The sequence below is a fragment of the Sapajus apella genome, unplaced genomic scaffold, assembly GCF_009761245.1.
Source record: "Sapajus apella isolate SASKATOON/1434 unplaced genomic scaffold, GSC_monkey_1.0 scaffold86, whole genome shotgun sequence".
NCBI classification, from domain to species: Eukaryota; Metazoa; Chordata; class Mammalia; order Primates; family Cebidae; genus Sapajus; species Sapajus apella.
In genome coordinates this window covers 5162373-5178500 of record NW_022437026.1, presented here as the reverse complement: position 1 = coordinate 5178500, position 16128 = coordinate 5162373, and the positions used below count along the sequence as shown (strand labels likewise).

Sequence of the window (16128 nt, the reverse complement as noted above, 5' to 3'; positions counted from 1 at the left end):
CATGACTTCAGTGATCTGCCCACCTTGGCCTGCCAAAGTGCTGGGATTACAGGCATGAGGCACCACGCCTGGTTGATTGTTAGTGTTTTTTTTTAGCAATAAAGTATTTTTAAGTTAAGATATGTGCATTTTTTATAGACATAATGCTATTGTACACTTACTGGACGACAGTATAGTATAAACATAAGATTTATATGCATTTGAAAAGCAAAACATTTGTATGACTTGGTTTGTAATATTGGTTTATTGTGATAGTCTGGAAGTGGACTGGAAATATCTTTGAGCTATGTGTGTATGTTACCTGCCCATTAGTTACTTGGTAGCTGTCTTCGTTATCAGATTGCAAAAAACAGTGTATTCTGAGTTTGGTACTTTCTGTGGTTTCATGCAGCTACTAGAGGTCTGGGAATATCTCCCCTGCAGCTAAGGGGAAGATGCTGCAATCTGCTAAAGACCATGAGAGTTTGGGCTACAATGATGGAGCCCACTCTGGAGAAAGTTATGGGAGAGATTGGTAAAGTTGTTTTCTGTGAGGATATCTTAGAAAATCCTAGATCTTATGTTGCCTCAGCAAAATAAGAGGTGTCTCATTAGACATAAGCTCAAATACCTAAAAGGGCCTAGGGAGGTAATTTAAATGAGACTGACAGCCTATTCCTAGTCCACAGGAGTCAACATGTCTTCAGTCCATTGTTAACATATGGGAATACAGTGTGAAAGCAGAACTGGAGGTCCGTATTATGAAATTTCCCAGTTTTAAAATAGTGGCCATTTATTAAAAAAATTTTAAATACTTTCTGTGTGCTAGATAATCATAAAGGACCATTCTAATACATGCTGTTTAACTCAGTGATCCTAAAGCAGTAAAATTAAGGAAAAAGAATCACTAAAATTTATATAACTGTTTTCACTTCCCTTCAGGTTACTTTGGGGTAGACCAGTATATTTTAAGCAACTGTTCACCCAATAGGTACTCAAACCAGTTGTGTTCTTTCCATCCCACTTTCCTGACTCAGGCAACCCCGCATCTTCAAGAAAACAAAGTATAGCTCCAACTTCATAAAAGATTGAGAACCTGGCCCTTAACTTTTCTAGTTAAGCCTGCTTTGTAAAAATTCACTCCCAACTTCAAGGAAGAGCTGATTCCTAAAACACTTAAACTGCTACTGTTCACTCTTCAAAGCTAGCATTACTCTGATACCAAAACTTGTTAAGACAAGCACAGAAATCAGTAACAATGGACCAATTTTATTGATTATAAATACATTTTAATCCTAAATAAAAGATTAACAAATCAAAACCAGCATGGGTTTCATTTGATAAAAAAATAAGAGAACATGATAAAGCAGAGTTTATTTCAGAAATGTAAGAATGGGTTGAACACTAGGAAATCTATTAGCATAACTCATTATATAAAAGAGTCAGAGTGAAAAACAAATATAGTGATAGAGGCTAAGAACAGTTAGTAAAATTTTGCACTCTTTCCTGATTAATAGCATGTAGTAAAATAGGATAGAAGAAAATTTCTTTAAAGATGATAGTGTATTTTAAGAATACCAAATAGTGGGCATGGTGACTCACACCTGTAATCCCAGCACTTTGGGAGGCCAGGCGGGCAAATCACCTGAGGCTAGGAGTTGGAGACAGACCAACCTGGCCAACATGGCAAAATCGGTCTCTACTAAAAATACAAAATTAGCTGGGAATGGTGGTGCATTCCTGTAGTCCCAGCTACCCGGGAGGCTGAGGCAGGAGAATCACTTGAACCCAGGAGGCAGAGGTGGCAGTGAGCTGAGATTGCACCACTGCACTTCAGCCTGGGCTACAAAGCGAGACTCAGTCTCAAAAAAAAAAAAAAAGGAATACCAACTAGCACCAAATTGGCACATGCTTGCCTTACTGCATTAAAGCTGGATATTCTTTATCTTGTCCTGTAGTCTGAAACGTTTTTCTGAGGTTTTGACCAATGCAATAGGAAGAAAGAAATGCATTATTTGTAGGTGATAATGATTGTCTATGTACAAATTCAGAGAGACGAGTTGTCAAGCTATTAGAACTAATAAGACATTTTTTCACAGTGTTGTAGAAAACAAGGTAAATAAACAAAAATCAATAGCTTTCCTAAATTATAGCAATGAGAAATATCTCATTCACAAAAAAACTATAAAATATCTAGGAACGAACTTCCCAAGGATTATGCAAATCTATGTGAAAATTTTTTTTTTACAGATTCTGATGCAGATCTGAAATTTTTAAAAAATGTATCTAAAGGTATAGAAGAGAAGTATTTCTGAATGGGAAGCCTCATGATATTGAAAATTGTGAAAAAGAAGAAAATTAGGAGAGAGGTTCCTTTATGAAAAGGCAAATATATAAAGATGTAATGATTATAACTGTGGCATAGCATAGGAATAAGCAGATAATTAATAGATGAGAATGTTCAGAAACAGATATATTGTGTATATATACATATGTTTATGTATACGCAAATTTAGGCTGCAATTAACAGTGGCACTTCAAAGTAACGAGGAAAGAATGAATTATTCAATAAATGACTTTGGGGCAACTGGTTAACCATTTGGCAAAAATAATCTCCTATTAAACAATTTTATTTTCAAGAATTAATTCCAAGGAATTAAATGGACAAATGTGAAGAAATGCCTGTTGAAGCATTTTTTTTTTTTTTGGAATAGTGAAAAATAGAAAACCACTTACATGTCTATCCAGTAGATTATTTCAAATGTGTGTGTTTGTGTGTACGTAGCATACACAGAAATTATGGAATGCCATGAATCTACTTAAAATATGGCCAGGCACTAGATGGCTCACGCCTGTAATCCCAGCAGTTTGGGAGGCCGAGGCGGCGGATCACCTGGAGTCAGGAGTTTGAGACCAGCCTGGCCAACATGGCGAAAACCTGTCTCCACTAAAATTACAGAAATTAGGTGGACGTGGTTGCGGGTGCCTGTAATCCCAGCTACTCAAGAGGCTGAGGCAGGGGAATCGCTTGAACCCAGGAGGTGGACGTTGCAGTGAGCCGAGGTCATACCACTGCACACCAGCCTGGGTGACAGAGCCAGACTTTGTCTAAAAATAAATAAATAAAATGATGAAATAGATTGATACTTAATGGAATGGAAGGATATCCACATCATCTTTAAAGTGAAAAAGAAAATCAGGTTCTAAATCTATAGGTATTCTTTGATCACATTTCTTTTTTTTTTAAGGTGTAGAGGCATAGAAAAGCCCAGAAGGATCTATAACAAGCTGTTTTATTTTCATTTCCTGTGGGGTAGATCCTTTGTGGCATGGAATATTATTTCACTCTGTTAGATCTCTTTTCATCTGTAGAAATATATCCTCATGGTTTTAGCTTAAACTTCTTGAGGGAGTTTTCCTGACACTCTACCCTAGGTAAACATGCTCGCGTAGAGCTCTACTCACCATATTACTTATAAATCATATTGCATTTTTTAACTTTCCTGCATTGCTTATTTTTTTTGCTTTCTTTTCTAGATTATACAATTTGTGAGGGGAGGGACCATATATGAAGGTTCCCTTGTGAGCAAGTAACTGTCACTTATGGAACTCTGTGTGCCAAATACTGTGTTAAATGCTTTCAATAATCTCACTACACCCTTAGGGAGATACTGTTATTACTACCATCTCCATATCAAGGATAAAGATATTTAAAGATTCTGAAGTTTCTCCCAAATGCCATTGGCAGGCCTGTGTGACTCTTGGCCGCTACACGGGCAGCAATAAAAATTGGTTAATAGGAAAGAAATACAGCTAGCAATAGCTTGAGGATCACTGGGGTGGTATTGTTGGACCAGAAGCCCTTTAAACTCCTTTATAAGCCAGATACTCGCAAGCCCCGCCCAGGACGATAAGCCTACGGATAAACGCGTAGGGGCGGGGCCAGCTTGTGGGAGTGGGGCGGGGACAGCTCTGATTGGCCAGCGTCGGGCGGAAGTTGGGAGGTTGGGTGGTCCGAAGACGCTGGCTTGTGACAGGGAGGGGGACAAGGAAGGCTTTCGTAAAGGTTGTCTCTCCGTCCCTTCGCTCCCTGGGACCCGCGGAAGAAAAAAATCCAACACCCAGGCCCCGCGGCTAGCCCCTTCCCACAGGCTCTCTCCGCTTGATTTTGTCACCGTTATGTGGGAAGCGAATCCAGTGAGTAGTCGAGCGGGATGGGGCGGGCCCAATGGGCGGGGTTGATGAGAGAGGGGCGGGAGGGGGCTACCGGAACTGCCTTCCCGCGCCGGCTTCAGTCGGGGTGTTGAGTTCCGCCACCAGAGTTCCCGGGCCTTTTGGCCTGTGCAGGCTGTACCTTTTTAAGCAGTGGAATTCTCCAGTGCTTTACTGTTTTCTTGTTACAAGTGTTTATTTTATTTCCTGTGGTGTTTCAGCCTTCATCCCTTCACCGTTTTTTGTTGTTGTTGTTTTTGAGACGGAGTCTCGCCCTGTCGCCCAGGCTGGAGTGCAGTGGCGCAATCTCGGCTCACCGCAACCTCCGTCTCCCGGGTTCTAGCAATTCCATTGCCTCAGCCTCCCGAGTCCACTCACCGTTTTTTAAAAACTAATTGGAGTAACTGGCCTTGGAACCTGTTGTCAGTCATTTGCCTGAGGTTTACCTGCCAGTCCCACCCGTTTAAAGCAAGGGAATTCGACCCCCTTGTCTTGAATGGACCTAAGAGGAGCCGTCAGTTCTCCTGTTCCCCTCTTGGTGGATAGCCGTTTAAAACTTGGAGGATGGACTCTACTAACTCTAGACGGCGAAGTTCTTAGATGTTTTCGTTCAGTGGACAAAGTGATGTTCTGGAACCTATCAACTGCAAGTCCGCCTTCTTCCTTGGTTGACTCTGGTATTTTTATTATGACTTCATGTATCTGCTTTGCTTTTACACATTTAGTTATTTAAAGTGCAACGTAGGGTCGGAAAAGTGTAATACCTTTCCTCACCACCCACCCATTATAAGGATGACAGCCACCACTGGTAAAAACAGAAGATAGGTTAACAAGGTAAAAGCATAGCAAATCTAATCAAAGTTTTGCGCCATCGGGCGTCAGAGACCAGGGAAATCTCTATTTTTATGCGTAGGACCCACGAAGAATAGACAGCTGTGTAAAAATGTGATTGGACAAAGGATATGCTCTAATGTTAATAAACTGAGGGAGGAAACCTAGCAAGGTCTGTTTGTTCAGATTCTTCTTGGCCTCTCTGTATCATTCCTCCTACGGAGGAGGAAGGACCCATGTGGAATGATAAGGCAAGGTAGGTTAGAGAATTTCTTTATGGCCAGTTCCTACAGAGAATGGCAGGGAAAGATTACAGTACTAGTTTTTATGGCTTGCTTTGTAGGAGAGGGATTGTAGTTTTCTCTCACTCACTTTGGGGAAGAGGAATTCTGGTTTCAGTGACTCACTTGAGGGACGAAAGATTGGCAGGAGACAGAAGGGCAAGAGAAGATCAGAGGGAGACTTTACCGAGGCTGCTTCTGAGGCCTTCCAATCTCTTTTAGTTCGAAGTACTCAGCATGCCAAAGTGTGATACTTCGGATAGCATTTTCTGAGCCCCAACACAACCCTCAGAGTGGGATCTATTTGCCAAGAGTATTGATCTGTTGTTATGGTTGAAACTGCCTAGTAAAATGGCAGATGTACGATATTTACAACCTAGGAGTTGACCGGGAAAATGGCAGAATCACATTTTAGCAAGTTGTTGGACTAAATGCAGTCGTGTGCCTCTTAACAACGGGGATACGTTCTGAGAAATTCCTTGTTAGGTGATTTATTACATTGTGTGAACATCATAGAGTGTACTTTCGGAAACCTACTGCACACCTAAGGCTATATGGAATCGCCTATTGTTCTTAACCTAGAAATCTGTACAGCATATTATTGTACTAAATACTGTAGGCATTTATAACACAATGGAAAGTGTTTATGTATCTAAACATAGAAAAGGTACAGTAAAAATACAGTATTATAATCCTTGGGACCATTGTCGTATATGCGGTCCATAATTGATTAAAAGTTGTTATGCAGTGCATAATTGTATAAGAAACATACAGAACTACCCCAGTACTGAGATAACTGTGTAAATTTATTTTAATGACCCCTAATTTCATATTTGAAATAATTTCCTTCCTATAATCAGTAGTCTTCACCTGTCATTTCTGGAGTGTATTTTCAGATAAGTTAGAAAGTTTATTGGTAAATTTCGCTATGTTTTTAAGTTAATATTATCCAGTAGAAACTAGTCTGTAGGTCTGGATTTGGTAGTTGCATATTATGGTTCCTTCTTGTGCATCATATAACAATAATCATCTTAGTGGTTTTTCTTTTGATTCATACATATAATACTCTCATTAGGCTGCCTTAGAGGAAATTAATTGCTTGTATTTGATTTTAGCAAAAATAATTTAGAATAATGAGAATGTGCTCTCTGCTTATATATTCAGTTTCACTATCTGTCATTAACCATCTTCATTTTGTATTTATATCTGTATATATCTTTATGTAGATATAAACTCTATTTTTGTTATCAGTCCTTTTTTTCTTAATTTTTCCATAACCCTTTAGCCCCCCAAGTGTATGTCAAACTTAAGGTTTTAAATCTTTCACTATATTGTAAACTCTATATGGACAGCTATTTTTCTCTGTTATTTTTCCTATAGTATCTTCAACTAGAGAACAGGGCCTGGCACATAGTAGGCACTCAATAAATATTTGTTGAATTCATGATGGTGGTTGCACCAGCATGGACTAGAGAGAGTTCTTTGCTCCTACTGTGAATTTTCCCTCCTCATCACACATATGTCAGAATTTGCTGTTGGATTATTTGTATGTTTGTGAGAATTATAAAGGCATTAATGAATGTTTTATTTACTTGGTTTGTTATATCATCATCTCATTTCTTTTTAAGAAATGAGTTTCTTTGAAATCACCTGTGTGATTTTGCTAGATTTTAGCAGAGCAGGCTGACTTTTGTTAAAAGTGGGGAATCCTCCATAGATCATCCCACATTCTTCTTTTGCCACCCAAATAAGACATATCTATCTTATTGCTACTGTATTTTGTTACTACAAATGCTGTTTTTCTTCCTATGAGCACATGAATGCTATCAATAAGCACAGTTTGGTTTTAAAAATCAGCATTCTACATGTGGGTTTCTGTAGTAATTTGTTTCTTTTAGTTTCGCTTTCCGGGTTTCACGTTCCACAACTTCAGTTACCAGAAGTCAGCTGCTGTCTGAAAATATGAAATGGAAAATTCCAGAAATGAAAAATTAATAACTAGTAAGTTTCATACTGTACTCTGTAGTGTGATAAAGTCCCACACCATTGTGCTCAGTCCTGCCTGGGGCCACAAATCATCCCTTTGTCCAGCATATCCACACTGCATATATTCCACCTGCCTGCTGGTCATAGAGTAACATGTAATGGCACTCACTTATTTATTGAGCACATATTATAAGCTAATTGGTGTGAATTCCCAAGGTTTACCGTGCTGAACAGAACAGACTAGGCCCCAGCCTTTATGAGGTTATAGTCTGGTGCAGGCAGGCAGACATTAAACAAATAATTACGCAAATAACATTTAATTCAAATTGTGATAAAAAGATATGAAGGAAAAAGAGTACTATGACAGTGTAGGGGGAGCTAATACTAGACTGGGCAGTCAGGAAGGGCCACCCTGTGAAAGTAACTTTTATGGAGATCTGAAGGGTTAAGCAGGTGTCAACCAGGGAAAGGTTTGCTAGAAGGTGGGGAGGGCTGTTCAGACAGCAGGGATAGTGTGAGCAAAGATCCTGAGGCAGAAAGGAGCTTGGTGCTTGAGAAAAAGAGAGAAGCCTATGTGGCTGGGACACAGTGAGCCAGAGGACAAGCCCAGGAGGTAGGCACCAGGCCATGCATGGATTTATGGCACGTGTTTAGGATTTTGAACCTTATCCTTAGAGGAGTGGTAACACATTGAAGGGAGTGTCATGAATATATTTATGTTTTTAAAAAGATTGCTCTGGCTGCTGTGTGGAAAATGAGTTTATATATTAGAAAATATGGTTGACATAATAATGGCCTCCCAAAGATACCCACATCCTAATTCCCAGAATCTGTGAGTATGTGAAGTTACATGGCAAAGGGGAGGTAATTAGCTAATCGGCTGACCTTAAGATAAAGAGATTACCTTGGATTATCCGGGGGGGGGGGGGGGCAACGTAATCACAAGGGTCCTTAAAAGTAGAACATAGGGACAAAAGACATGGTCAAAGAGCGACAACATGGCTAGCTTTGGAGATGAAGGAAGGAGGTCACAATCCAAGGTATGTGGGTAGCTTCTAGAAGCTTGAAAAACCATGGAAATAGATTCTCTCCTACAACCTGCAGAAGGGAATCAAACTCACCTTGATTTTAGCCCATTGAGATCCATGTAAGATTTCTACAGAAATGTAAACAAAAAATTAATGTTGTATTTAAGCCACTGTGTTTGTGGTAATTTCTTCTAGCAGCAATAGAAAACTAATGCTAAGAGGCATAAGGGGCTGTAGGAAGACTAATTAGGAGGTCACAGTGTAGTCCAGGGCAGAGATGAAGGTGACTTGGACTATGTGGGTAGTAGTGGGAGGAGAGAGAGATCAATTCAAGCCGCATCTTAGGTGATGACTTAGCTTTCTGGCACATGCAGCCAGGAATAAGATGTTTTCACTGAGCTTGGAAAAGGGAAAGCTGTATGGAAGATAAAAAGAGTTTGGTTTTGGACCCACTATGTTTAATGTGCCCATGAGACATCAAGTGGTAAAGTTTGGAAGGCAGTTGGCTAGGTAGGTAAGTCTGGAGCTCAGAGAAGAAGGCTGGGCTAGAAATTGAAATTCAGGCCTTAGCATCTTTAGATAGTCTGTCACCCAGGCTGGAGTGCAGTGTGGCACAATCTCGGCTCACTGCAACCTCTGCCTCCTGCATTCAGGTGATTCTCGTGCCTCAGCCTCCTGAGTAGCTAGGACTACAGGTGTGCACTACCACGCCTGGCTAATTTTTGTTTTAGTAGAGACAGGGTTTTACCATGTTGGCCAGGCTTGTCTCAAACTCCTGACCTCAAGTGATCGCCTGCCTCGGCCTCTCAAAAGTTGTGGGATTACAGTCATGAGCCATTGTGCCTGGCCCCCAGTAAAACAGTATTTTAGAAATTAATGTTTTTATTGTCATTGAGGATATTTTTTTTTTATTTTTGCAGCTTCTTACAAAGTACTTGTATTTAATTTGATGATGCATAGTTTGAGATGTAGGTTAGACCTAGACACTTTGATTTTTTTACCCATATGTCTACTAAATTAGGAAATTTTATGCCACAATTGTAGATTGTCAGGACTTGCAACTTGTGTTTGCTGACTCTGTTTTGGAATAGCAAGGTCAAACACAGACTGAGAAATTATCGGAAGATTTCTCCCTGAAGATTATATCTTGTGCTCTTTCAGTTGCTTGATAGACAAGCGTATTATATTAAACAATTATAGGGGTGAATGTTTCAACCAGCCTGACTGTTTGGAAGATAGGAACAAATGGATTCTTATTTTTTTTTACTTCTTCAGTATCTGTAAAGTATTATCCCATATTTTATTTTAACATTTAGTTGTGTTATTTATACACACAATAGTGTAATCAGTCTTGCTCTGATGAGTGAAGAAAACCATCAGGTTTTGGGAAGGAATCACATCCTAGCAATTGAGCTGTTTGCAACATAGCTTGGTGACTTTGAAAAATGTGATATCTTATTCTTAGCATTAAAAATCAGGGTATTTTGGCCCTGAAGTAGTAGTTTCATGCTATTTAAAATTCTAGATATATTTCTGCTGTACTCCACTTAAGCAGGCCTCTAGAAAACATAGAATTACTTTTTGATATTGTTGGCATTATGAAGAATTTTTAAAAATCTCATCCTCCATATCAGAAACTTGTCACCACTTTTTTCCTTGACAGCCAGCAAACTTGAGTGGGAAGAATAATCTTGCAAATGCTGCCATTTCCTTCTGCAACATCTGAGAGCACGTACTCTGAATAGTCAATATTTGATGATATTTAATTTCCATTATTTCCTTCAACGCTCAGTTATAATCAGGAGGCATGTTGTTGACTCCTGTTTCATATAAAGGATCTTTTAGTAATATAACAGTGTATGTTTTTGCCATTTATATACTTCATGCTTTGTCAATTTTGAATATGTTGCAGCTTTTCAACTTACGTCATAGCTCACAAAAGTATCATTGTCTAAATAAAAACTGTCTTCCCTGTACTATAAGTTTTCACTGATATGCAGAATAAAAAGTTCTTGAGCACTTTTACCTTATCATATATTATATATATGTCAAGGACTGATTTGTATTTTCTCCATAGGTAATTTATCCAATTGTGAAACAAAATATATGCTGAAACACTCATGTGATAGTAACTGCTCTTCTACATTGTGTTCCATGATAATATATGACATCCAGTAGAATCATTTAATAAAGAAATTTTGTCAATAGCTTGTTTCTTCCCAGGCATTAAATTTGAATTGACTAGCTTCTCAGCAGTATCAAGAATTTTTACCTGTTTTAGCCGAGGAATGCCTCTTTTCCCTTGGTTTCTTCTTTATCCTTATCAACAAAGCAAATGGACTTTGGGCTTTCTTGAAAATAATCTGAAAGTTTACTTGGGTTTTATACCACTATATTTAAGTAAACGCTAACTATAGCTGATATGAAAGTATCAACAGAGTGTGAATATAATGGGATATTATAGTGAATGGTAACTTTAAAGAAAAGAGATTTTCATGCAAATAATTATTAATCTTACTTTTGAACTTTTCAAAATGTATGTAGGCAAATTTCTTTCATTACTTTGCCCCTGAAAATGGCTTTGAACTATTTCATAATCCCTGAGACCATCTTTTCAAGATTCTGAGAGGAAAGAAGGGCTAGGACTCAGCCACGAGGAACTCTATAAGTTACAAGCTGAGTAGAAGTTAAAGTGCAAAGGAGATAAAAAATTTATGAACAAAAAAATAAGATGATCTGGAGAGTGTCATATGATAGAAACCAAGTGAAGAGTGATTCAGGACAGAGGATAAACTGTGAAATGTTACTATGAAATAAGTAAGACGAGGACTGAAAAGAGCGTTGGATTTAGTAAGTGAAGCTCATTAGACATCCTAGGAAGTGTCTTTTTTTTTTTAAGTGTTGATGGGTGAGAAAGATTGGATCACAAGCTAGAAAAGTTAAATTGGAGTGGTGTTGGCATGGAAAGTGAAGAAATAAACATAGTGTGTAGATAAAGAGTTACAATTAATAAGTCACCAAAGGAGACAAGATGAGATCCTAAAAGCACTCAATCTGAAAGAAGATATAAGAAGATGAAAAACAAAACAAAGAACAGGTGGGACCAAAAAAAGCAAATAACAAGATGGTAAACTTAAAGCTAACCATATCAATAATTATACTACATATGAATGCTCTAAACACCCCAAATAAAAGATAGAGATTTTCAGATTGGATTAAAAAAACAAGACCAAAGTGTAAGCTGCCTTTAAGAAGCATACTTTGAATATATGGACACAAATAGAATAAAACTAAATAGAGGAAGATATACAGTGCTAACCCTAATGAAGAGAAAGTGTGAGTGGTTTATTAATGTTAAGGTAGATTTCAGAGATAATGGTATTATCAAGGATAAAGAGTGTCATTTCCTAATGATGAAGAGATCAGTTAACCAGAAACAATCCTAGATGTTTAGACATTAGAGCTTTAAAATACATGAAACAAAATTAATAGAATAGTAGTAAGAAATAGAAAGTTATACTTGGAGATTTCAGTAGTTTTCTCCAAATAATTGATGGACTAAGTAGATAGAAAATGACCAACAATATAGAAAATTTTAACACCACTGTCAGCTATCTTGATCTGCTTGGCATTTATAGAACAGTTGTTCACCCATCAACTGCTGAATACATTACATGTATTTTCTTTTTTTCTAACTACATGGAGAATCTGTAAAAAGATACCATATCCTGGGCCATGAAACATGTCTCAATACATTTGAAATAATTGAAGTAATACAAGATGTACTTTCTGACCTAAATGGAATTAAGTTAGAAATCAGTAACAGAAAGATCTATAAAATTCCCCCAAGCATTTGGTAAATAAATAACACTTTAAGGTAACCCATGGGTTGAAGAAATGAAAAGAGAAAATAGTATGAAAACACAACATATCAAATTTGTGGGATGGTGCCAAAGCAGTACTTAGAGCTAAATTAATGGCTGTATTGGGAAAGAAAAAATGTTATAAATCAATGATCACAGCTTTCTAAGAAACTAGAAAAAGAAGAGGAAGTTAAACAAAAGCAAGGAAATAAACGTTAGAGTGGAAATCAATGAAACCAAAAGCTAGTTCTTTGAGAACATCAATACTATTAAAAAATTTCTAGCCAGACACATCAGGATAAAAAGAAGACACAAATTACCAATACTGAGAATGAGAGAGGTAACATCACTATGTGTTCTAAAGATATTAAAAGGATAAAGGAATGTTATGAATAACTTTCTATCAGTCAATATGACAACTTAGATCAAATGGACATAGTCCTAGAGAGACACAAACTACCAAAGCTCACCGAAGAAGTAGATAACACAAATAATTTAGTATCGGTTAAAGAATTTGAATTTGCAGGAAAAAAAATCATGTAAAAGAAAATTCCAGGTCCAGATGGTTTCAGTGGTGAATTCTACCAAATTTTTAAGGAAGAAATAATACTAATTAACACAGTTTTAGAAAATTGAAGAGGTTATAATACTTCACAACTCATTTCATGAGGCTGTCATTACCCTTATATAAAAATCCATCATAGAAAACTATAGACCAGTATCCTGCATGAACATACATGAACAATTTTAAATAGACTTTCTGCAACTCAAATCTAACATATATAAAAGGTCATATACATATGACCAAGTGGCGTTTAATCCAAGAATGCAAGGTTGGTTTAATATCTGAACAGCAATCAATGTAATTCACCAGGTAAACAAACTAAAATGAAAAACCATATGATGATTGCAATACATACAGAAAAAGCCTTTGACAAAATCTAATATTGATTCCTGATTAAAATTCTTAGCAATGCAATAGAAAGGAACTTGCTCAACCTGATGAAAGGTGTGCAGAAGGGGGTTAACTCAACAGGCTGGGGCTGCTCAAACCTTGCCCATTCTTAAGCGTGTTTCCATGATTGTCCTTTGCTCACCTCCAGGGAACTAAGCTCTTGAAATTTTTTGTCTTAATAGTGTATTTGCATGCCTGAGTCCTTGAGCTGTGCTATACCAGTTTGTCTGGATTGTTTATACTAGCAATGTGGTTTATAGTGAAGACCTGCTTTCCTTCTGGGAATCTGGAGCTTCAGTAACAGGTCAGTCACACAGGTGCTGTATGCTTACCTGGCTGATACCCAGTAAAAGCCCTGTACATTTTGGCTCAAGTGAACTTCCTTGGTTGGTAACACTTTGCGCATATTGTCACACATAGTTGCTGGGAAAATGAAGTATACTCCATGTGACTACACTGGGAAGGGGCACTTGGAAGCTTGTACATGGTTTCTTCTAGACTTCACCCCATGTGCTTTTCCCCTTTGCTGATTTTACTCTCTATTCTTTCACTGTAATAAAGTGTAAACATGAGTAGAGCAACTTTTGAGTCTTGTGAATCCTAGCAAATCATCAACCCTGAGGGTTGTCTTAGGGACCCCTAACACAAAGGGCATCGTCACAATACCTTTATCTAACTACTTAATGGTGAAAGACTGACTACTTTCTCCCTAAGATCAAGAACAAGGAAATGGTGTCCATTTTTTATTCAATATTGTACTAGAGGTTCTAGGAAAAAGGCAAGATAGAAAAAAATAGGCATCTAAATCTTAGAAGAAAGAAGTAAAGCTGTCTTTATTCAGATGATATGAAGCCTATGTAAAAATCTGATGGAATCTCTAAAAAGCTCTTAGAACTAATCAGTGAGTTTCATAAGGTTGCTAGATATGGAATTCATATACAAAAATCAATGTATCTCTATATACTAGCAACATATAATCAGAAATTAACTTTTAAAATGCAATTCCACTTACAGTACTATCAAAAATATAAAATAAGTAAGCCTGAATATAGTGTAAAAATTTGCAAAATGTGTACATTGAAACCTATAAAACATTCTTGAAAAAGTTAAGACCTAAATAAATTGAGAGATATAATTTATTCATGGGTTGGAATACTCAATATTGTTAAGATGCCAGTTTTCTCCAGATAGACTGATAATTCAATGCAATCCCAGTAAAAGAAAAAAAAAAAAAAAAAAATCAAAGGAACTAGAATAGCCAAAGCAATTCTGAAAAAGAAGAACAAATTTGGAGAGCTAACACTACCTGATTTAATGATTCAGTGTGAAACAACAGTAATCAAAACAGTGTAGTATTGGCATCAAGGTAGGGAATTAATTAATGGAATGGAATAGAATAAAAAACAGGGCCACAAACAAATGATTTTTTAATAAAGGTAAGATTCAGTGGGAAAAGGATAGTTTTAACTAATGATGTTGGAACAATTGGATACCCATATGCGGAAAAATGAACTTCACTCCATACTTTGCACCATATAAAAATTAACTAAAAATGGATCATAGACCTAAATGCAGAATCTAAAACTACAAATTTCCAGGTAAAAAAAAAAAGTATATAATTGAGATAGAGTCATGCTCGGTTGCCTAGGCTGTAGTGCAGAAGTGTGATCATAGCTCATTGTAATATTGAACTCCTGGGCTCAAGCAATCCTCTTGCCTATCTCCCAAATAGCTGGGACTACAGGTACATGCTACCATGCCCAGCTAATTTTTAAATGTTTTGTAGAAACGGGTTTTTGCTGTGTTGCCCGGGCTAGTCTCAAACTGACTTCAAGAGATCTAGTCTAAAACTCCTGGTTTCAATCCATCATCTGGCTGCAGCCTCCCGAAGTGCTGTGATTATAGGCATGAGCCGCTATGCCTGGCTGAGAAAAATCTTTTTCAAATTTTAAAACTGGCATTTCCATAATGACTAATGGTGTTGAACATCTTTTCATGTAGTTATTTTCCATCTGCTTGTTTTCTTTGGTGTTGTGTCTGCTAGCATTGGTTAGGCAAAGATCCTTTTTAGCTACAGTAACAGAACCATGATCCCTGAAAGAAAAAAGTGATAAAACAGACTTTATCAAAATTAAAAACTTCTGCTGTTGAAAACATGCTGCTAGGAGAATGAAAAGATAAGCCACAGACTGGAGAAAATATTTAAACAGCATGGATCTGATAAATGACTTGTACCTAGAATATATTAAGAACTCTGAAATCTCAAGGAACTCAATTTTTTAAAGTGAGCTAAAGATTTGAATAGACACTGCACCAAAGAAGATAAGCAGATGGAAAGTAAGAACATGAAAAGATGCTCAACATCATTAATCTTTAGGGAAATGGAAAACAGAATCACAATATTGCCCATCTGTCAGATTGGCAAAAATTAAAAAGAGCCCTAATGCCATTTATTAGGGCTTTGCCTTCATGATTTAATCACCTCCCAAAGAGCCCATTTCTATATATCATCACAGTAGGAGTTAGAATTTTCACATAAGAATTTGGCAAGGACACAAACATTCAATCTGTAACATTCTGGCTCTGCTCCTTCCCCCGGCAACGAATTTGTGTCCTCCTTGCATGCAAATTATATTCATTTTACCACAGTCACCCCAAAAGTCTTATACCAGCATCAACTTTAAAGTTCAACATCTCATCTAAATATTGTCTAAATCAGATGCGGTTGAGACCAAGGCATGATTCATCCTGAGGCAAATTCTCCTCCACCTATGACCTTGTGAAACCAAATATATGCTTCCAAAATGCAATGGTGGTATGAGTTTGGTGGCTTGTGCTTGTAATCCCAGCTACTTGGCAGGCTGAGGTAGGAGGGTCACTGAGGCCAGGAGTTGAAGACCAGCCTGAGCAACATGGCAAGACTCTGTCTCTGAAAAAATTGAAAAATTAATTAGCCAGGGGTGGTGACATTTGCCTGTAGTCTCCAGCTCCTC

General features: G+C 37.5%; 1 protein-coding gene across 8 annotated transcripts in view; it reads left to right on the top strand.

Annotated features, from left to right (window-relative positions):
* The first annotated feature begins 3947 nt into the window (after positions 1-3947).
* PARP11 (poly(ADP-ribose) polymerase family member 11) overlaps positions 3948-16128 on the top strand; it is a 45117-nt gene continuing 32936 nt past the window's right edge. Inside the window, exons 1-2 of one of the 8 annotated variants that reach the window (XM_032254501.1) lie at positions 3948-4176; positions 13318-13439. Coding sequence is in view for 1 of the 8 variants with exons in the window: in XM_032254499.1 (XP_032110390.1) it covers positions 4159-4176 (18 nt within the window). In the remaining 7 variants the exon portion in view is untranslated. Of the gene's footprint in view, positions 4177-4249; positions 5026-13317; positions 13440-16128 lie in introns of those variants that run through there. The other 7 variants (XM_032254506.1, XM_032254499.1, XM_032254504.1 and 4 more) reach the window with 7 other exon arrangements.